At 48.3% G+C, this 23,592-nt stretch overlaps 1 protein-coding gene across 2 annotated transcripts in view; it reads left to right on the top strand.

The window, feature by feature from the left end:
* The window catches only part of DOP1A (DOP1 leucine zipper like protein A), an 80,936-nt gene extending 57,924 nt beyond the window's left edge, over positions 1-23,012 (top strand). Inside the window, exons 19-25 of one of the 2 annotated variants that reach the window (XM_075340168.1) lie at positions 13-74; positions 437-589; positions 730-866; positions 983-1,038; positions 5,845-6,009; positions 6,325-6,454; positions 22,467-23,012. In XM_075340168.1, the coding sequence (XP_075196283.1) occupies positions 13-74; positions 437-589; positions 730-866; positions 983-1,038; positions 5,845-6,009; positions 6,325-6,454; positions 22,467-22,772 (1,009 nt within the window). In that variant the 3' untranslated portion in view covers positions 22,773-23,012. Of the gene's footprint in view, positions 1-12; positions 75-436; positions 590-729; positions 867-982; positions 1,039-5,844; positions 6,010-6,324; positions 6,455-22,466 lie in introns of those variants that run through there. The other variant, XM_075340169.1, reaches the window with a different exon arrangement.
* The last annotated feature ends 580 nt before the right edge of the window (positions 23,013-23,592 follow it).

Here is a 23,592-nt window from a genome sequence, read left to right as displayed (position 1 = left end):
CTTGTGCTACAGCTGGAGGGCCATCATGGACCATTTGATGACACATGACAAAACCACATTCCGTGACCTAATGAGTAAGTTTTCTGTTTCTCTGAACTTTTTATTTAACTCTCGAAACTTCCATACACATTTGGTGAAAGTCAGCCAAACTGGTCAACTGTGGCAGATCAGTCAACCATCTAAGGTACATGAGGGGTCTCTCGGCTCGCTTGCTTCCTTGGTGCTAAGCAAAGGTTCTTGTGTATAAGGAAGTCAGGAGAGAGAGCTGTCGGCACCTTAAGGCTACTGAAGATGTTTACTCCACTTGTAACCTCTAATTTGCTTTTACACTTGTTGCTACCCTGCATTTTCTGAATTGCATTGTCTGTTATGTCTCCTTGAGATTTATTAGTGAAATGCTCATATCGCTGTGTTATTGATCGTATTTCTTTCTCAGCTCGAGTAGCTGTCGCCCAGAGCAGTTCTCTCAGTCTCTTCACTAACCGTGACGCGGAGCTGGAGCAGAGGGCAATGCTCTTGAAGAGATTGGCCTTTGCTATCTTCAGTAGTGAGATTGACCAGTACCAAAAATTTCTACCTGATATACAAGGTGAGGCAGCATTAGTGCTTGATCATCTCAGTATTTTTTTATTTAATTATATACCGCCATTAATTGCATACATTTCCGGGATTTGAAGCATCAGGCACTTTCTCTTACATGAACATGTGTCATGTGTCTTTGGATTTTAGAAAGATTAGTGGAGAGCCTGCGGTTACCACAAGTGCCCACTCTGCATTCCCAGGTGTTCCTGTTTTTCCGAGTGCTGCTTCTCAGAATGTCCCCACAGCACCTAACCTCATTGTGGCCAACAATGATCACTGAACTGGTGAGTCCTCCTTGCTTTTCTCTTATGTACGTCACTCTCGGTTTGTTCATTATACAAATTGATAAGTAGCTATCAAAAGATATTTGCAATAACCATGTTATTCTGTGTATTACCAGGTACAAGTATTTCTGTTAATGGAGCAGGAGCTTACAGCAGATGAAGATATCACCAGGTAGGCTTTTATCTCCATCGAGTAGCATATATTTCCTGTATCCATCCCCTTTTTTTTTTTTTTTAAAGGTTTTGTCTGGGATTTTTAAAATTGATGACCTATTTTATCCTTAGTATAGGTCATCAATTTCTGATCAGTGAGGGTGCGACAAGCGGCACTCCCGATAATCAGCTGTTCCCGATGCAGTCACAGGTCAAAACTACTCAGTTGCCGAGCTGCACAGCTCAGTCAACTGTATAATGGTAATGGCCGGGTACTGCATATCTGCCACCTGATCAAGTCAATAGGGAGCAGATATACAGTACCTGGTTGAGGCTACAATTCTGTTGACGGAGCTGTACTATGCAGTTCGGCAACTGATTAGTTCCGATAGGTGGCGGCATCAGGACAGCTGATTGGGGGTGCCTTGCCAGGTGTTGTCACCTCACTGATCAGACATTGATCAATTATCATAAGGAAAGGTCATCAATTTTAAAGTCCTGGAGAACTCCTTTAACACAGAAGATTACCAAAATCCTAGTATATTGAAAACCTGTTGGTCAGACTATCTCCTCTCTGATCACGACTTCTCCTGCACCCTCATCCTGTCCTTCGTTACTAGAACCTACAATCTTGCTCTATTATACATGTCTTCCACAAATCATAACTTCTAGTCTACCACACTAATCCCAACCACTTACTCTAGGATATAAAACCTTTCTTGTCTTCTATTCCTCTCTCTTTCTGGAGCTTCCATAGTGAATTTTACATTCTCCAACCCTTGTTTTGTCTATTACTATAAAGATGATCTCTAGCAGCTTTAGATGTCTGGGTACTGTCATTTTGCAGGTTGTATTAACAATCATAAGTTGAGATGTAGCTTCTCAACATTGATTTCTAATGTCGCATTGCCTTATTATCTAGAATAGGGGTCTTAAACTCAGCTGGGTGTTTGGGCCGCATATAGAAAAATAAATTGAGAGGGGCCGCATTTTTTGCATGACAAAGTGACATTTTTAATGAATTCATGTTTTTTTTTCTACACACCTTTGGATCACTTTTTTGAACATTTTTTGCTTATTATAATAAACCTGCACTTTTTTGTTTAGTTAAGTTTTATGTATGAAACAGCATTTTTAATGGAAAAAAATAAAATAAAATTCATGTTTTATTTTGAATTTTATCACCTTCTTGTAATATTGTTTTAAAATTAGCAGCATCATATAGTAATCTTAGACAACATCTTGTAGTAATGTCCCCATCTGTGTGCCCTCTATCATTGTGCCCATCCTTGTTGTATTGTACCCATCTTTGTAGTATTCCGCCCATCCTTGTAGCATTGTGTCCATCCTTGTAGCATTGTGTCCATCCTTGTAGCATTGTGCCCAGTAGTATTGTGCTCATCATTGTAGTATTGTGCCCAGTAGTATTGTGCCCATCCTTATAGTATTGTGCCCTGTAGTATTGTGCCCATCCTTGTAGTATTCTGCCTATCCTTGTAGCATTGTGCCCAGTAGCATTGTGTCCATCCTTGTAGTATTGTGCCCAGTAGTATTGTGCTCATCCTTGTAGTCTTGTGCCCATCCTTGTAGTACTGTTCTCATCCTTATAATATTGTGCCCATGTTTGTAGCATTGTGCCCATCCTTGTAGTATTATGCCCTGTAGCATTGTGCTCATGCTTGTAGTATTGCGCCCATCCTTGTAGCATTGTGTCCTGTAGTATTGTGCCTATCCTTGTGGCATTGTGTCCTGCAGTATTGTGCCCATCCTTGTAGTATTGTGCCCATCCTAGTAGTATTGTGCCCATTTTTGTAGTATTGTGCTCATCCTTGTAGCATTGTGCTCATCCTTGTAGTATTGTGTCCTGCAGTACTGTGCTCATCCTTGTAGTATTGTGTCCTGCAGTACTGTGCCCATCCTTGTATTATTGTGCCTTGTAGTATTGTGCCCATCCTTGTAGTATTGTGCTCTGTAGTATTGTGCCCATCCTTGTAGTATTGTGCCCTGTAGTATTGTGTTCTGTAGTATTGTGCCCATCCTTGTAGTATTGTGCCCTGTAGTATTGTGCCCATCCTTGTAGTATTGTGCCCATCCTTGTATTGTGCCCTGTAGTATTGTGCCCATCCTTGTAGTATTGTGCCCTGTCGTATTGTGCCTATCCTTGTAGTATTGTGCCCATGCGTGTAGTATTGTGACCTGCAGTATTGTGCCCTTACTTGTAGCATTGTGCCCATCCTTGCAGCATTGTGCCCATCCTTGTAGTATTTTAGTATTGTGCTCATCCATTAGTAATAAGCAAAAAAAATAAAAAATCTCCTCACCTTTCCTCCTTTTCCTGAGTGCACACGATCAGGGTTTGCAGCATATTCAATGCAGCATGTTTCAGCTGCGTCCAAAACTCTGTGACATACAGTACAAGCATATTTGATTGGATTTCTAGAAATCCCATGCCCATTGTGCTTGTGCGGCCAGCAGTAAAAACTGGCCTGCAGTGCGGCTTGCAGAGGCCGCAGCATGTGAATTTATGCTGTGAAGTCACATGCGTCCTCCCTAGGGAGAACACAGTGAGGAGACCGCAGCGCTCCGAACCCTGATCTCGGGCACGAGCAGCTGCGCTCTCCTAAGGAGCAGACTTGCGGCCCCGCAGGTCAGGACCCAACACGTCCAAGATGCAGCGGGTCCTGATTGTGAGCAAATACCTGCTTGTTACGGCCCTTGACGATCGCAGCTCTATACCCGGCGCCAGCAGGACTTTACTACAATTGAATAATTTGCGGTGCCGCGCAGAGGAGCTGTCAGCGTTACACCAATGGCTGCGGCCGGCCAATCAGATGCAAGGAGGCGACGTCATACAGCGACGTCACTTTCATCCATCTGATTGGCGGGCAGCAGCCATTGCTGTAACACTGACAGCTCCTCTGCGCGGAACCACAAATGATTCAGTTGTAGTAAAGTCCTGCTGGTGCCGACTCCCGGCATAGAACTGCGATCGGCAGGGGATCCGCAACAAGCAGCCTCAGGGGCCGCGTGTTTGAGACCTCTGATCTAGAACCATAATAAAACGTCATTTATATTATCTCAAATTTGAATTTTAAAGCAATTTTTTTTATTTTTATATGTGAGAATGTAAAATCTCCCCACCGCTTGGGGAAAGTTGTCAATAGATACCTCTGCCCTGCTGTAGTTATGACTTTCACAGGTTGGTCTAGTGCAGATTTGTGGCAAGCACCCAATGCATGGCATTCTTAGGCTGCACAAGGCTCTTAGACAAAGACTATGATCATATGCATGTATTGTGTAATCTGAAAACAGACTCCGCTGCCTGGACCAACCGCTGGACTCTTGAGTTGATCAAACAGCCACCTTCCGCATACTTTGGACATTTCATTCAGATCTGGAGAACCATACTTGGTTTGGGCATCTTGGTCTGTACAACAGTCACACAATCATATTATTTTATCCAAGGGCCATATGTGGTATAGCTAGTGTACAAAGTGAGGAGCAACATAAGAAGGGTGGCTCTGTGGCTATAAATGCTGCTGTCACTGCTCCATGTCAGAGCTGGAGATTGTTATATATGACTATGCAGTTAAGCTGGAGTCACACACGACGACAGCGACAACGACGTCGCTGTTACGTCACCATTTTCTGTGACGTAACAGCGACCCTGAAAGTCGTTACATGATCGCTAGTAAGCTGTCAAACATGTAGTTTAAAACAACGACGGAGCAGCGATCATAACGACCTCGACGGTCATTGGGACGTGTCACACACGTCACCGTGCAACTGCTCAGACCTTGATAGAGGCATGGTGTTTACCCCTTTGCGTTGCCTTTTTCACGCCCCTCTGTTCCGATTGGTGGAAGAATACAACTACTATAATACTGCTCCTATATACAAGACTACTATCTTATATATAACAATTTGAGAACACAAAGCATACCTACCTTTTCAATCACAAGGTATGATGAAAGATCCACAAAGAACGACGCACTAGCGACACCAGACAGAGACTCTACAATGTGGAACACAGAATGGAACTTTAAGAATGAAATCACTGTAACGCCTTTGGCAAGTTACCCAATCGGAACGCTGTTGTGACCACCAATCGGAGTCGTGGGGGCATTGTAAAAAACACCGCAAAAACACGACCTTGTCCTGCCTTCAGTCCCATGTCACTGCCTTCAGCGTCGTCGCGACCGTCGCTGCTACGTTGTCAAACACAAGGATGCATGTAGCGCAGCGGGATAGCAGTGATCAAAAAAATGAACTGGGATATTCAAGAGCGAGCAGCGATCTCGCAGCAGGGATCTGATCGTTGTTATGTGTCACACATAGCAACGTCGCTGTTGAGGTCACTGCTACATCACAGAAAATGGCGACTTTGCAGCGACGTCGTCGCTGTATGTTACACCACCTTTAGAGTACTTATTATAAAGATCCTTGCAGAATTGTTCACCTTCTAACAGGTAGGGATTGTTTTCATGTAAATACAAAGCTTGCTCTGCATGTTCCTTTGCCAAAAGCACCCCCTTTGCACGGACAAAGAGCATCTGTGCCTGATAGTCATCAACAAATATTGAGTGAGCAAAAACCATATTAAGCATCTGAACATAACATAAGCTTAGATAGGGCTAGGATATAGGGAAGGCACAGTTTGAAATCAATGCCTTATAGTGGGAAAACACCTTAAGGAAATGTGCACGCAGCGTCTTATAGATGCCAGCGTACCTGCATACTGAAGACTCTTCATGTAAACATTGTAGATGTTTTTACTGAAGCAGCTTATTTTTTCTCCTTCGTATTTTTCATCCACCCTCCTCAGGACTTCTGGACCTTCTGTAGCTGGTTTGGAGACAACATACACTGGTGGAAACGGATTCTCCACATCATATAACAGCCAGCGGTGGTTGAACCTCTACCTGTCGGCCTGTAAATTTCTTGATTTAGCCCTGGCGCTACCCTCTGATAATCTGCCCCAGTTTCAGATGTAAGTTGTTCCTATTGTTGGTTTGGTATGGTGCAGTAGTATATATTTGCATTACATCTTCTGGTATAACCCCAGTATTATATGGAAAAGTAGAAATTGTAATTGCCCATATTCCGCCCTCCATATAGCCATCTTCATGTCATATGTTCTAAAATTGATATATACCAGACTACAAGGTATTAGTACCTGCAAAAAGTAGCCTACCATCAGTTACTGATAATCTTTCATTGTTATGCACTAGCTTTATCTGCAAAATTTATGTATTTAACATCTGCTTTTCTCCAGTATATTTTACTGTCATTACTATGTTTTTAGGTATCGGTGGGCATTCATTCCAGAAGCCTCAGATGACTCTGGTTTAGAAGTTCGAAGGCAAGGAACGCATCAGAGGGAATTTAAACCATATGTAGTTCGCCTAGCAAAACTCTTAAGGAAAAGGGCCAAGGTATTGTTCCTGAAATTAATAAATTAGGAGATATAAAAGTATCGGAAATAGTCAGAAAATACTGTTGAGCTCTGTTACAATAAGCATCCAGGTTTCCATCTGAAATAGAGACAAAAAAACCTATTTCACCCTATTATATATATTTTACAGTACAGCGTAATAATTTCAGGCAGGTGTGCAAAAAATGCGGAAAAGTACAAATACTTTCAAAAATAGAAGTCTTAATAGTTTTTTATTTTTGACAATTACTAAAATGACAAATGATTAAACAAAAGAGAAATATAAATTAAATCAATATTTAGTGTGACCATCCTTTTGTCTTCAAACATCATTCTTTTAGGTAGACTTGCACAAAGCCAAGGATTTTGTAGGAGTATTGTCAGGTATAGGAGTAACCAATTATTCCAAACACGGGGCATGTCCAGGTCTCAGCAGGGAGTAGACAGTGTTAGGCTATGTTCACACAGGGCTTTTTTGGTAAGTTTTTGTAGCGTTTTTAAGCTGTGGATTTGCCTTGGCGTTATGCAAATCCATGCGAATAAAAAGCTGCTTTTTACAGTCCCAGCAAAGTCTATGAGATTTCTGAAATCTCATGCACACACATAAACACCTGCAGATTTTTTCCTGTTTTGTCAAATACCTGCGTTTTTAGTCAGGTTTTTAAAGAATGAGCATGTCAATTCTTTGCTGCGTTTTTTCATTGATATAACCCATTTTGTAGAAAAAAAAGCAGCAAATCCGCACCAAATCTGCAGAAAAAACGCCACTAAAAAAACGCAGATGACTCAAAGGAGATTTCCTGCCACAAGGTCAGGTATTGGTCAGGAAAAAAAAACTTACCAAAAAAGCCCTGTGTGAACATAGCCTAAAACATAGGGTCGGATGGCGACTATCAGCCCTTAACTGTCATTACACACAGCAAATCCAAGATGGCCGCCCCCAGTGTTTGAGTAAAAATAGAATTAAATAAAAACTAAATAAACAATTTAATTTTGTATTAAAAATAATTGATTCCATCATCACTACTATTAATACAAAATTTAAAAAAACGTGACACCTTACCTTTAACTTTAATAAGATAGACAGAGTCACTTTGTGTTCTGTTTAACCTACTTGTCGGCAGTGTCCACCTTCTTGATATGGGCACAAAAGCGTGGCTGATTGTGCTTTTGTGCTTACTTCAAAGAGGCAGCGACTGCCAAAACAAAGGCCAGAAAGAGCAAAAAAGAGACCATCTGACTTACTAAAATCAATGGCCTCAGTTGGGGTCTCGCCGCCTGACACCTATTTTTCTGGGGTTAAGTCAAAAGCCCCAATGGAGCTACTGCCATTGCAAAACTGCAATGTTAACTTGAGCCCACACTTGTTTTTAAAAACATTCTTTCTTTTGAAGCTTTTCTCCACACCTACCTAAAATGTTTGCACAAGTTTTGTATATAAACCTCACATATTTTAAAATATATATTGTAATTTATTTTTAGGCTGTACTTTTTTTCTCATAAATAGATACTGTCCTGGCCTAAAGTTTTGAAACGGACAAATTTTAGGTTTTTTTTTTTTTATAGTTTGCTGCTGTAGTTTTTCTGATGGATTAACTCTAGATTCTTATGAATAGTGTTCAGATAAATTGTAAAATAAAATTACAAAGTCCTTTCTTTCCATGAAAATTATCTTAATCACAAAACCCCATTTCCACTGAATTTCAGCCCTGCTACAAAATTACCCTCTTACACCATTTCAATGATTTTGTTAACTTAGAAGAAAGTGTTAATGAGGACAGGGCAAGTAATATCACTAATTGAATTATAAGAGCAGAGTGATTGCTTTAAAAGGGGGCTAGTTCTTCACATCATTGTCTTCTTTTGTTAGTTATGGTTCCCTCCAAAGACATGGGCAGTCATCATTTTGCATCAAAAGGGCTTTACAAGCAAGGAAACTACCGTTTGTAAGATTGCTCCAAAATCAACCATTTATCAAATCATCAAGAACTTCAAAGAGAAGGGAATTTTGTTTACTTACCGTAAATTCCTTTTTCTTTGTCGCTCCATTGGGAGACCCAGACAATTGGGTGTATAGGCTATGCCTCCGGAGGCCGCACAAAGTATTACACTAAAAGTGTAAAGCCCCTCCCCTTCTGCCTATACACCCCCCGTGCTCCCACGGGCTCCTCAGTTTTTTGCTTTGTGCAAAGGAGGCAGACATGCACGCATAGCTCCACAGATTAGTCAGCAGCAGCTGCTGACTATGTCGGATGGAAGAAAAGAGGGCCATTAACAGGGCCCCCAGCATGCTCCCTTCTCACCCCACTCTTGTCGGCGGTGTTGTTAAGGTTGAGGTATCCATTGCGGGTACGGAGGCTGGAGCCCACATGCTGTTTTCCTTCCCCATCCCATTTAGGGCTCTGGGTGAAGTGGGATCCTAATCGGTCTCCAGGCACTGAGACCGTGCGCCCTCCACAGCCCCTGGGGTCTCTGCTGGATGAGGAGCCGAGTATCGTCAGGGACATGGCCCTGCTACTTTGAGGTACTCTGTGTCCCCGTGGGGACCGCGCACAGAAACACTCTAGCATTGCTGGGTGTGTTAGTGCGCCGGGGACAGCGGCGCTGACCGCACTTGTGCCATCACACGCTGCAGCGTGGCTGGGTGTGTTAGTGTATTGGGGACTACCGCGCTGACCGCCGCTGCCATTGTTATACATGCGGCGCGGCTGGGACTGTTAGTGCGCCGGGGACATCCGCGCCGACCGCGCTTATACGGCGGCCGCGCTTATAACTATAGTCCCCGGCTTTTGCGGCCTAGTCTCATTCTCTTCCCGCCCCCAGGCCTGCCAGTCAGGGGAAGGGCGGGACGCTGTACAGAATGTCAGCACTGAGGGCTGGAGCATGCTTTGCATACTCCACCCCCCTCACTGTGCACAGTGGGGCACCAGTTTCCCGCACTTTCTAGGGCACGCCCACGGCCCCCTCCTCTCCTCAGGACGCCGGCAGCCATTCCTGTCAGCTCTTCTGACGCTGGAGAGGGGAGGCAAGCTCTGGGAGACCCAGGCAGGGATTCTGGTGGCCACACAACCGCTTTGAGCGGCCGGTAAGCAGCACCTCAGGTGCTGGCCCCACTTGTGCAGAAGTGTACTTATAGATTATATGATTATAGGCTATACTTTACACTGTATAGTGCACGGTTGATTTTTGGCTATATACCCTCCTGGGTTGCTCAGGGGAGACAACAGCATGGCGCCCACAAGAAGCAGGGGTGTCAAAACACAGGCTTACTATGCTGCCTGCGCCGCATGTACGGCTTCACTACCGGCAGGTTCCACTGACCCTCATTGTGTGCACTGCTCAGCCCCTGTGGCACTTACTCAGCCGGAGTCTCTGCTAAGGGTGGCCCAGGGGGAACCACCTGCTAACACTGTCCAGGTGACAGGGACGGAGTTTACAGTTTTTACTGAAAGGCTTTCTGAGACTATGGCTAAGATACTAGAAGCTTTGCAGTCCAGACCGGTATCTCAGACCATGGGCACTGTGGAATCATTGCCACCTGGTTCCCCTCAGTTGGAACAACCATGTCCTCCCGGGGTGTCTCATAGATCCCAGGGTGAGGTCTCTGACACGGACCGCAGTCCCAGACCGCCTAAGCGAGCTCGCTGGGAAATTCCCTCGACATCATCACATTGTTCAGGGTCTCAGCGGGAGGACTCTCTGTATGATGAAGCGGAGGTAGCTGATCAGGATTCTGATCCTGAGGCCGCTCTCAACCTTGATACTCCTGATGGGGACGCCATTGTGAATGATCTTATCGCGTCCATAAATCAAATGTTGGATATTTCTCCCTCAGCTCCTCCAGTAGAGGAGTCAGCTTCTCAGCAGGAGAAATTCCGTTTCAGGTTTCCCAAGCGTACAACGAGTATGTTTCTGGACCACTCTGACTTCAGAGAGGCAGTCCAGAAACACCGGGCTTGTCCAGATAAGCGTTTTTCTAAGCGCCTTAAGGATACACGTTATCCCTTCCCCCCTGACGTGGTCAAGGGCTGGACTCAGTGTCCCAAGGTGGATCCTCCAATCTCCAGACTGGCGGCTAGATCCATAGTTGCTGTGGAAGATGGGGCTTCACTCAAGGATGCCACTGACAGACAGATGGAGCTCTGGTTGAAATCCATCTATGAAGCTATCGGCGCGTCTTTTGCTCCAGCATTCGCAGCCGTATGGGCACTCCAAGCTATCTCAGCGGGTCAAGCGCAAATTGACGCACTCACACGTACGTCTGCGCCGCAAGTGGCTTCCATAACATCTCAAACGTCGGCATTTGCGTCCTACGCTATTAATGCTGTCCTGGACTCTGCGAGCCGTACGGCGGTTGCAGCCGACAATTCGGTGGCAATACGCAGGGCCTTGTGGCTACGGGAATGGAAGGCAGATTCGGCTTCCAAAAAGTGCTTAACCGGTTTGCCATTTTCTGGCGACCGTTTGTTTGGTGAGAGATTGGATGAAATCATCAAGCAATCCAAGGGAAAGGAAACATCCTTACCCCAGGCCAAACCAAACTTACCCCAACAGAGGAGGGGACAGTCGAGGTTTCGGTCCTTTCGGGGTGCGGGCAGGTCCCAATTCTCCTCGTCCAAAAGGCCTCAGAAGGATCAGAGGAACTCCCGATTCATGGCGGTCTAAATCACGCCCTAAAAAGACCGCCGGTGGTGCCGCTACCAAGGCGGCTTCCTCATGACTTACGGCCGCTTCACACCGCATCCTCGGTCGGTGGCAGGCTCTCCCGCTTTTGCGACACCTGGCTGCCACAGGTAAAAGACCGTTGGGTGAGAGACATTCTGTCTCACGGTTACAGGATAGAGTTCAGCTCTCATCCTCCGACTCGATTCTTCAGGACATCTCCGCCTCCCGAGCGAGCCGATGCTCTTCTGCAGGCGCTGGGCACTCTGAAGGCAGAAGGAGTGGTGGTCCCTGTTCCTCTCCAGCAACAGGGTCACGGTTTTTACTCCAACCTGTTTGTGGTTCCAAAGAAGGACGGGTCTTTCCGTCCTGTCCTGGACCTAAAACTGCTCAACAAACACGTAAAGACCAGGCGGTTCCGGATGGAATCCCTCCGCTCCGTCATCGCCTCAATGTCTCAAGGAGATTTCCTTGCATCGATCGATATCAAAGATGCCTATCTCCACGTTCCGATTGCTCCAGAGCATCAGCGCTTTCTGCGCTTCGCCATAGGAGACGAACACCTTCAGTTCGTGGCACTGCCGTTCGGCCTGGCGACAGCCCCACGGGTTTTCACCAAGGTCATAGCTACAGTAGTCGCGGTCCTCCACTCTCAGGGTCACTCGGTGATCCCTTACTTAGACGATCTGCTGGTCAAGGCTCCCTCTCAAGAGGCATGCCAGCACAGCCTCACCGCTACTCTGGAGACTCTCCAGAGTTTCGGGTGGATCATCAATTTTCCAAAGTCAAATCTGACACCGGCCCAATCGCTGACATATCTTGGCATGGAGTTTCATACCCTCTCAGCGATAGTGAAGCTTCCGCTGAACAAGCAGCGTTCACTGCAGACGGGGGTGCAATCTCTCCTTCAAGGTCAGTCACACCCCTTGAGGCGCCTCATGCACTTCCTGGGGAAGATGGTGGCAGCAATGGAGGCAGTCCCTTTCACGCAGTTTCACCTGCGTCCTCTTCAATGGGACATCCTACGCAAATGGGACAGGAAGCCGACGTCCCTCGACAGGAACGTCTCCCTCTCTCAGGCGACCAAAGCTTCCCTTCGGTGGTGGCTTCTTCCCACTTCATTATCGAAGGGGAAATCCTTCCTACCCCCATCCTGGGCGGTGGTCACGACGGACGCGAGTCTGTCAGGGTGGGGAGCAGTCTTTCTCCACCACAGGGCTCAGGGTACGTGGACCCAGCAAGAGTCCTCACTTCAGATCAATGTTCTGGAGATCAGGGCAGTGTATCTTGCCCTGAAAGCGTTCCAGCAGTGGCTAGAAGGCAAGCAGATCCGAATTCAGTCGGACAACTCCACAGCGGTGGCTTACATCAACCACCAAGGAGGAACACACAGTCGGCAAGCCTTCCAGGAAGTCCGGCGGATTTTGATGTGGGTGGAAGCCACGGCCTCCACCATCTCCGCAGTTCACATCCCAGGCGTGGAAAACTGGGAAGCAGATTTTCTCAGTCGCCAGGGCATGGACGCAGGGGAATGGTCCCTTCACCCGGACGTGTTTCAGGAGATCTGTTGCCGCTGGGGGATGCCGGACGTCGACCTAATGGCGTCCCGGCACAACAAGGTCACGGCATTCATGGCACGTTCTCACGATCACAGAGCTCTGGCGGCAGACGCCTTAGTTCAAGATTGGTCGCAGTTTCAACTCCCTTATGTGTTTCCTCCGCTGGCACTGTTGCCCAGAGTGTTACGCAAGATCAGGGCCGACTGCCGCCGCGCCATCCTCGTCGCTCCAGACTGGCCGAGGAGGTCGTGGTACCCGGATCTGTGGCATCTCACGGTCGGCCAACCGTGGGCACTACCAGACCGACCAGACTTGCTGTCTCAAGGGCCGTTTTTCCATCTGAATTCTGCGGCCCTCAACCTGACTGTGTGGCCATTGAGTCCTGGATCTTAGCGTCTTCAGGATTATCCCAGGAGGTCATTGCCACTATGAGACAGGCTAGGAAACCAACGTCCGCCAAGATCTACCACAGGACGTGGAAAATATTCCTGTCGTGGTGCTCTGCTGGGGGTTTTTCTCCCTGGCCATTTGCCTTGCCCACTTTTCTGTCCTTTCTTCAGTCCGGATTGGAAAAGGGTTTGTCACTCGGCTCCCTTAAGGGACAAGTCTCTGCGCTCTCTGTGTTTTTTCAGAAGCGCCTGGCCAGACTTCCACAGGTACGCACGTTCCTGCAGGGGGTTTGTCACATCGTTCCTCCTTACAAACGTCCGTTGGAACCCTGGGATCTGAACAGGGTGCTGATGGTTCTTCAGAAACCACCGTTCGAGCCAATGAGGGATATTTCTCTCGCACGCCTTTCGCAGAAAGTGGTTTTCCTAGTAGCAGTCACTTCACTTCGGAGAGTGTCTGAGCTGGCAGCTCTGTCATGCAAAGCCCCCTTCCTGGTGTTTCACCAGGACAAGGTGGTTCTGCGTCCGGTTCCGGAATTTCTCCCCAAGGTGGTATCCCCCTTTCATCTCTATCAGGATATCTCCTTACCCTCTTTTTGTCCTCATCCAGTTCACCAATGTGAAAAGGATTTGCACTTGTTAGATCTGGTGAGAGCACTCAGACTCTACATTTCTCGTACGGCGCCCCTGCGCCGCTCGGATGCACTCTTTGTCCTTGTCGCTGGCCAGCGTAAAGGGTCACAGGCTTCCAAATCAACCCTGGCTCAGTGGATCAAGGAACCAATTCTCGAAGCTTACCGTTCTGCTGGGCTTCCGGTTCCCTCAGGGCTGAAGGCCCATTCTACCAGAGCAGTGGGTGCGTCCTGGGCTTTGAGGCACCAGGCTACGGCTCAGCAGGTGTGTCAGGCGGCTACCTGGTCGAGCCTGCACACTTTCACGAAACACTATCAGGTGCATACCTATGCTTCGGCAGATGCCAGCCTAGGTAGGCAAGTCCTTCAGACGGCGGTTGCCCACCTGTAGGACGGAGCCGTTACGGCTCTATTATGAGGTATTATTTACCCACCCAGGGACTGCTTTTGGACGTCTCAATTGTCTGGGTCTCCCAATGGAGCGACAAAGAAGAAGGGAATTTTGTTTACTTACCGTAAATTCCTTTTCTTCTAGCTCCAATTGGGAGACCCAGCACCCGCCCCTGTTTTTTTGTGTACACATGTTGTTCATGTTGAATGGTTTCAGTTCTCCGATATTCCTTCGGATTGAATTTACTTTCAACCAGTTTATAATTTTTTTCCTCCTTCTTGCTTTTGCACCAAAACTGAGGAGCCCGTAGGAGCACGGGGGGTGTATAGGCAGAAGGGGAGGGGCTTTACACTTTTAGTGTAATACTTTGTGCGGCCTCCGGAGGCATAGCCTATACACCCAATTGTCTGGGTCTCCCAATTGGAGCTAGAAGAAAAGGAATTTACGGTAAGTAAACAAAATTCCCTTCTCTTCTAGCTCCTATTGGGAGACCCAGACAATTGGGTGTATAGCTTCTGCCTCCGGAGGCCACACAAAGTATTACACTTTAAAAAGTGTAACCCCTCCCCTCTGCCTATATACCCTCCCGTGCATCACGGGCTCCTCAGTTTTGGTGCAAAAGCAGGAAGGAGGAAACTTATAAATTGGTCTAAGGTAAATTCAATCCAAAGGATGTTCGGAGAACTGAAAACCATGAACCCAAAGAACAATTCACCATGCAACAACATGTGTACACAAAAGAACAACAGCCCGAAGGGAACAGGGGCGGGTGCTGGGTCTCCCAATAGGAGCTAGAAGAAAAGGAATTTACGGTAAGTAAACAAAATTCCCTTCTTCTTTGTCGCTCCATTGGGAGACCCAGACAATTGGGACGTCCAAAAGCAGTCCCTGGGTGGGTAAAAGAATACCTCGATAAAAAGAGCCGAAAACGACCCCCTCTTACAGGTGGGCAACCGCCGCCTGAAGGACTCGCCTACCTAGACTAGCGTCTGCCGAAGCATAGGTGTGCACCTGATAGTGTTTCGTGAAAGTGTGCAGACTAGACCAGGTAGCTGCCTGACACACCTGCTGAGCCGTAGCCCGGTGCCGCAGTGCCCAGGACGCACCCACGGCTCTGGTAGAATGGGCTTTCAATCCTGAAGGAAGTGGAAGCCCAGAAGAACGGTAGGATTCAAGAATTGGTTCCTTGATCCATCGAGCCAAGGTTGACTTGGAAGCCTGCGAACCCTTACGCTGGCCAGCGACAAGGACAAAGAGAGCATCTGAACGGCGCAGGGGCGCCGTGCGAGACACGTAGAGTCGGAGTGCTCTCACTAAATCTAATGAGTGCAAATCCTTTTCACATTGGTGAACTGGATGAGGGCAAAATGAAGGTAAGGAGATATCCTGATTGAGATGAAAAGGGGATACCACTTTAGGGAGAAATTCCGGGACCGGACGTAGAACCACCTTATCCTGGTGAAAAACCAGAAAGGGGGCTTTGCATGACAGCGCTGCCAGTTCCGACACTCTACGGAGCGACGTAACTGCCACTAAAATTCCACCTTTTGCGAAAGACGTGATAAAGAGACCTCCCGCAGCGGCTCGAAAGGTGGTTTCTGAAGAGCCGTTAGCACCCTATTGAGGTCCCAGGGTTCCAGCGGACGCTTGTAAGGCGGGACTATGTGGCAAACTCCCTGCAAGAACGTGCGGACCTGCGGAAGCCTGGCTAGACGCTTTTGAAAAAATACGGAAAGCGCCGATACTTGTCCCTTGAGAGAGCCGAGAGACAAACCCTTGTCCATTCCGGATTGAAGGAATGAAAGAAAAGTGGGTAAGGCAAAGGGCCAGGGAGTAAAACCCTTATCAGAGCACCAGGATAAGAAGATCCTCCAAGACCTGTGATAGATCTTGGCGGACGTTGGTTTCTTGGCCTGTCTCATAGTGGCAATGACATCTTGAGATAACCCTGAGGACGCTAGGAGCCAGGACTCAATGGCCACACAGTCAGGTTGAGGGCCGCAGAATTCAGATGGAAAAACGGCCCTTGAGATAGCAAGTCTGGGCGGTCTGGGAGCGCCCACGGTTGACCCACCGTGAGATGCCACAGATCCGGGTACCACGACCGCCTCGGCCAATCTGGAGCGACGAGAATGGCTCGACGACAGTCGGACCTGATTTTGCGCAGCACTCTGGGCAGCATCGCCAGAGGAGGAAATACATAGGGCAGTCGAAACTGCGACCAATCCTGAACTAATGCGTCCGCCGCCAGAGCTCTGTGATCTTGAGACCGGGCCATGAATGCCGGGACTTTGTTGTTGTGCCGTGACGCCATGAGATCGACGTCCGGCGTTCCCCAGCGGCGACAGATCTCTCGAAACACGTCTGGGTGAAGAGACCATTCCCCCACGTCCATGCCCTGGCGGCTGAGAAAATCTGCTTCCCAGTTTTCTACGCCCGGGATGTGAACTGCGGAGATGGTGGAGGCTGTGGCTTCCACCCACTGCAGAATTCGCCGGACTTCCTGGAAGGCTTGACGACTGCGAGTGCCGCCTTGGTGGTTGATGTAAGCGACGGCCGTGGCGTTGTCCGACTGGATTCGGATCTGCCTGCCCTCCAGCCACCGATGAAAGGCCAATAGGGCTAGATACACTGCCCTTATCTCCAGAATATTGATCTGAAGGGATGACTCTATCGGAGTCCAGGTTCCCTGAGCCCTGTGGTGGAGAAAAACCGCCCCCCACCCTGACAGGCTCGCGTCCGTCGTGACCACAGCCCAGGTGGGGGGTAGGAAGGATTTCCCCTGCGACAGAGAGTTGGGAAGGAGCCACCACTGAAGTGACGTCTTGGTTGCAAGGGACAGAGAGACGTTCCTGTCGAGTGAAGTCGACCTCCTGTCCCATTTTCGGAGAATGTCCCACTGTAGTGGCCGCAGATGGAATTGCGCGAAGGGCACTGCCTCCATCGCTGCCACCATCTTCCCCAGGAAGTGCATGAGGCGCCTCAAGGGGTGTGACTGACCCCGAAGAAGAGATTGCACCCCTGCCTGCAGAGAAAGCTGTTTGTCCCGCGGTAGCATGACTATCGCTGACTGAGTATGAAACTCCATCCCAAGGTACGTCAGAGATTGGGTCGGTGTCAACTTGGATTTTGGGAAGTTGATTATCCACCCGAACTGCTGAAGAGTCGCCAGAGCGACGGAAAGGCTGTTTTGACACGCCAACTGAGAGGGTGCCCTGACTAGGAGATCGTCTAAGTAGGGAATCACCGAGTGGCCCTGAGAGTGAAGGACCGCCACAACAGATGCCATGACCTTGGTGAACACCCGTGGGGCTGTCGCCAGGCCGAAAGGCAGTGCCACGAACTGAAGGTGTTCGTCCCTGATGGCGAAGCGCAAAAAGCGTTGATGTTCGGGTGCGATCGGCACATGGAGATAAGCATCCTTGATGTCGATCGATGCTAGGAAGTCTCCTTGTGACATTGAAGCGATGACAGAGCGGAGAGATTCCATCCGAAACCGTCTGGTGCTCACATGTCTGTTGAGTAGTTTGAGGTCCAGAACGGGACGGAATGAGCCGTCCTTCTTTGGCACCACAAACAAGTTGGAGTAAAAGCCGCGACCATGTTCCTGGGGGGGAACAGGGATCACAACTTCTTCTGTTTTCAGAGCGTTCACCGCCTGAAAAAGTGCATCGGCTCGCTCGGGGGGCGGTGATGTTCTGAAGAAACGAGTCGGAGGACGAGAGCTGAACTCTATCCTGTAACCGTGAGACAGAATGTCTCTCACCCATCGGTCTCGAACATGTGGCCACCAGGCGTCGCAAAAGCGGGAGAGCCTGCCACCGACCGAGGATGCGGTTCAGGGATGCCGAGAGTCATGAGGAGGCCGCCTTGGAAGCAGTGCCTCCTGCGTCCTTTTGAGGGCGTGACTTAGCCCGCCACGCATAGGAGTTCCTCTGGCCTTTCTCCGGCCTGCTGGATGAAGAGGATTGGGGCTTGGTGGAGGGACGAAAGGACCGAAACCTCGAATGTATCTGTCGTTGCTGAGGTCTCTTTGGCTTGGACTGGGGCAAGGAGGAGTCCTTTCCCTTAGATTCCTTAATAATCTCATCCAATCGTTCGCCAAACAATCGGTCGCCAGCAAACGGCAAACCGGTTAAGAACCTCTTGGAAGCCGAGTCTGCCTTCCATTCGCGCAGCCACATGGCCCTGCGGACTGCCACAGAGTTAGCGGATGCCACCGCTGTACGGCTAGCAGAGTCCAAAACTGCGTTCATGGCGTAGGAAGAAAAAACTGACGCCTGGGAAGTCAAAGACGTAACCTGCGGAGCAGAATTACGTGTAACGGCATTAATCTCAGCCAGACAAGCTGAGATAGCTTGGAGTGCCCACACGGCTGCAAAGGCCGGGGAAAAAGACGCGCCCGTGGCTTCATAGATGGATTTCATCAGGAGCTCTATCTGCCTGTCAGTGGCATCCTTTAGCGATGATCCATCTGCAACCGATACTACAGATCTAGCCGCCAATCTAGAGACTGGGGGATCCACCTTGGGACATTGAGCCCAACCCTTGACAACGTCAGAAGGGAAGGGGTAACGTGTGTCAGTAAGGCGCTTAGTGAAGCGCTTGTCCGGAACCGCTCTGGGCTTCTGGACAGCATCTCTGAAGTTAGAGTGATCGAAAAACGCACTCCGTGTACGTTTAGGTAACCGAAACTGGTGTTTCTCCTGCTGAGAAGTCGACTCCTCTACAGGTGGCGGTGGAGGAGAGATATCTAACACCTGGTTGATGGACGAGATAAGATCATTTACTATGGCGTCCCCGTCAGGTGTATCAAGATTGAGGGCAACGTCAGTGTCAGAGCCCTGAGCTGCGACGTCCGCCTCGTCCTCCAGAGAGTCCTCACGCTGGGAACCCGAGCAGCGTGAAGAAGTCGGGGAAGATTCCCAGCGTGCCCGCTTAGCCGGTCTGGGACTGTGGTCCGGGCCGGAGTCCTCCCCATGAGACCTAGGGCCCCCCCTGGGAGCGTGCTGCGGCGCGGGCAGAGAGGGGCCTGGGGGTGAAGATCCAACAGGGCCCGGGGCCTGCGTAGGGACCGGTCTGGACTGCAAAGCTTCCAGCAGCTTGGCAGACCATTTGTCCATGGACTGAGCCATGGATTGTGAGAGTGACTCAGAGAGTTTTTCAGCAAAGACTGCAAACTCTGTCCCTGCCGCCTGGACAGGTGGAGCAACGGATTCTACCTGAGCCGAGGGGCCCACTAGTGACCGAGGCTCCGGTTGTGGAAGTAAAACAGGGGTTGAGCATTGCTCACAGTGAGGGTAGGTGGAACCCGCAGGTAACTTAGCCGCACAAGAGGTACAGGTCGCAAAATAACCCTGTGTTTTGGCCCCCTTGCTCCTTGTGGACGACATGCTGTTGTCTCCTAGGAGAGTGATCACTGAGGGTATATGGGAAGGGTATACAGCCCGACCGAACAGAAATATCTAAATATATATAGTATCTATTCCGGCACCCTAAGGGGACCAGCACCGGGTGACCGGTGTGGCTTACCGACCGCTAAAAAGCAGAGTGTGTGTCCTCCAGATTCCCTGCCTTAGGTCTCCCAGCGTTGCAGAGCTCTTTCCAGGAAATCTTCCACAGGCAGAGTGCCAAAAAAATGGCTGCCGGAGCTCTCAGGGGAGGAGAGAAGCCGTGGGTGGCGTTAGAAAAGTGCGGGAATCTGGAGTCCCCACAGTGATCAGTGAGGGGGGGGAGGAACATACAGGATGCCCTGGCACTCACAGCCGACGTCAGGTCGGCAGTCCCGCCCTTATCCCTGATAGACAGGTCCGGGGGCGGGAGTTTTGCTACTAGGCCGCAATTGAAGCCGGGGCCTAAATTTAACACCGCGGCCGACAAACAGGCGCGGTCGGCGCGGAAGTCCGCCGGCCGTCACAAATAAGCAGCTGCTGCAGCGTCCGGGATGTAGGCGCTCCATGCACATCCCCCATGGGGGTACAGAGTACCTTAGTGATGCAGGGCCCGGTCCCTGAGGATTAACCAACTCCTGTCCGACAGATTCCCCCAGGGGCTGCGGAGGGAGCACGGTCCCAGTGACTGGATGACTGCTCAGGATCCCACTTCTCCCAGAGCCGCTAAGGGATGGTGAAGGAGACGGCATGAGGCTCCTGCCTTTGTACCCGCAATGGGTACCTCAACCTTAACAGCACCGCCGACTTAGTGGGGTGAGAAGGGAACATGCCGGGGGCCCCGTGGGAGCCCACTTTTCTTCCAACCGATATAACTAAAATGAGAAGCTGAGTGGATGTGTGCCTCCTTCCACACAAAGCAAAAATCTGAGGAGCCCGTGATGCACGGGAGGGTGTATAGGCAGAGGGGAGGGGTTACACTTTTTAAAGTGTAATACTTTGTGTGGCCTCCGGAGGCAGAAGCTATACACCCAATTGTCTGGGTCTCCCAATGGAGCGACAAAGAAAAGAGGTTTATTGCTGTAAAGACGTCAGGTCACATAAGAAAGGACCATCTCCTAAAGAGGAGTGGGTCAACACTAGTGCAGAGCTTGCACAGGAATGGTAGCAGGCAGGTGTTAGTGCATCTGCATGCACAGTGATGCAAAGACTTTTTGAGGTTAGTATGTGGCAAAGAAGCCACTTGTCCCCAAGAAAATCATCAAGGGCAGATTGATATTATGTAAGAAGTACAGAGATTAAACTGCAGAGAAATGGGTTATTTTCTCTGATGAAGCCCCCTTAAGACTATTGGGACAGTTGGAAGAATAATTGTCCAGAAAAGAAAAGTTGAGCACTACCATGGGTCTTGTCCGTCCCATTGAGAATTTGTGGACAATCCTCAAAAAGCGGGTGGACAGACAAAAACACAGAAATTGTGAATAACTTCAAGCACTGACTAGACAAGAATGGGTTGCCATCAGTCAGGATTTGGCCCAAAAACTGATATCCATCTTCCTAGGTCAAATTGCATACATTGTGAAAAATAAGGGTCATCACTGTAAATATTGAGCCTTTACATAAACTTGAGGAATTTGTCAAGAAAACTTTGTGTAAATTATCATTTCAGACAGGAAGAGTTCTTGAACTCTAGTGCCATCTATTGGAAGTAGTAATCATAAAAGTCAATATCATCTCTATATGAAGCCTTACCATATGACTTTGGCCGGCTTCAGATCAGTGGTATTCTGCCGCAATGCCGGATTTGGAAATGTGGTACAGTTGAATAAAGTTACATGGAATCGCGGAAAGATAAGTTCAAATGCGGCCGCATGTGACCTTATCTTGACGCAATTCCACAGTATTGAGCTGTACCGCATTTCTGACGGATCCGGCATTGAGGCAGAATACCACTGATGTGCGCGCAGCCTTAGGCTATGTGCCCACGGGAGCTTGCTTCTGCAAATTTTGCCACGGAAAACCTCTAGATTTATCTGTATTTTCCAGATAAATCCGCAGATTTCAGCAAGTAAAGACACTCCCCATGTTACCCTATGGGACATGGGGAGTGTCTGTGTCCACGCTGCAGAATGTGCGGCTGAATATGCTGCGGATGTCCCGCAGCCGCACATAACTGCATGTCAATTATTCCTGCGGAAATACCTGCGGAAATCTGCCTTGCTTCCGGTGCACAGGAGCGTGGTAGAGGAAGGAGCAGGAAGGAGGAGGTGGGCGGGGCTTGCACAAGCTCCGGTCATGTGACAGCCAGAGCTAGTTCAGGCCCGCCCACCTTCTCCTGCACAGTGCAGACGCTGACAGACACGGCGGCCAGAAAAGTGAAGTGCTGCATGATGGAGGTAAGTATGAACTCCCGGATCACTCAGCACTTGTTCTGCATTGAGGATGCAGTGCCGAAGCCATGGTACAGTATCCTCAATACAGAATGCCCGCACTATATCCGCAGGACATTCCGCAAATAAACCGCAGCATTGAAACAGACAAAGTTGTGCTGCGGTTTTCTGAGAGCTCCTGCGGATATAACCGCAGGACACTGTCCCCCATGGGCACATAGCCTAAGGATCAAAGCCAAACCAGAATCTCCATTTGTAGACATGGTGTTTGAGGACATTGCCCCTCATCAGTGCAAAGGATGAGATTGGATGTGACTGTATGGCGGTTTCTGACTGGGATCTAAAGGGTAATGTTTCTTCTTGTGGAGAGTGAAATGCTTGGCATGCCAAGAAACTTTCACACTTCTGAAATGCTTCTAATTCTACGTTAGTAACTATAGAAATATTTGATTAAAAGATGTAAAAACACTAAAGCAGAAAACTTTGTGAACCCCAAAATATTTGTATAAGTCTCTACTTTTGGCCATGACTATATATTTTAGAAAAATCCAAAAGAACCGGTTTTGATTTTTTTAATTTATCATTTATTTATTGATCCAGAAAAATCCAGAAGAGGACAGCTCAGGAAGAATATTAGACTGGGACCCTGGGCACTTACTACTTACCATTTCCACCATTCGGAGCATGGAGCAGCTTCTGCCTTTTTTCAACGTACTCAGTCAGGTCTTCAATAGCAAAGTGACGAGCAGATGTGTTGGAGACTCAGGGAGCCCAATCCTTTATCAAAATTCTTTTCCCAACAAGGATATTAAACTGGAGAACCAAAAAATGTTCTCCAGCAAAGCAAGACAGAAAATTGAGGAGATGCTTGAGAGAGATTTTCTGGAAGGAGTGCTGAAGAGCTGACGTGCCCCATGGCTTCATACCACTGAATATATGGACACTTCCGAGATGTACAGACTTTTTTACTCTGTATCTATTGTAACAAATCCCTTCATAATTCTGTTTTGACTCTTATTTAATTTAAAGATTTTTTTATCTGTAAATAAAAGTGACAATTCTGGATGTGAACTAATCAGATTAACGTAAAATTATGGTGCAGAGTTTGTCTTATGATGTCATTGATTGCTCTAAGAAAATACAGATTTGACAATTTTTTATTCAGGATGAGCTTTTTATTTGGACTTTCAAATCTCAAGATCAGATTATGACTGGAATCACACATGCAGGTTTTGAGCCAAAGTCAGGAGATGTAAAAAGAAGGGAAAACTGATACAGGAGTAGATACAGAGGAGAATATATGTCTCAAAAAGCTGCATCAAAAATTGCATGCGTGATCGAAGGCTGCTTTCACATCAGCGTTTTTTGATGGACGTAAAAAAAAACAGGCAAACGCATGTGACCGGATCCTTGACAAATGCGGTCACTTCATCGCATTTTCACTGGAATCGCGGTAAGGTGTGCTTGCATGCGTCATATACTAGATCCGTTGGTTTGCGGTTTTTTACCTTGTTTTAAAATCGCTACTTGTAGCTTTTTTGAGCTCCATCCAAATACTGCATGTCACCGAATCCTGACTGTTCCGCACGCAATATCGCTCTTGCGCTCTCTCAATAACACTTGCATTTGCATGCGTTCACTGATGTGAAAGCAGCCTAAGCAGGTAGTGATTTTATGGTGTATTTGCTGCTAATTTTGTGTTCCGGATTTTATACACTTGAGTTTT

This window comes from Anomaloglossus baeobatrachus, chromosome 3 (assembly GCF_048569485.1).
Source record: "Anomaloglossus baeobatrachus isolate aAnoBae1 chromosome 3, aAnoBae1.hap1, whole genome shotgun sequence".
Taxonomy (NCBI): Eukaryota; Metazoa; Chordata; class Amphibia; order Anura; family Aromobatidae; genus Anomaloglossus; species Anomaloglossus baeobatrachus.
The sequence above is the reverse complement of the archived record's forward strand: the minus strand, read 5'-3'. Positions and strand labels throughout refer to the sequence as shown.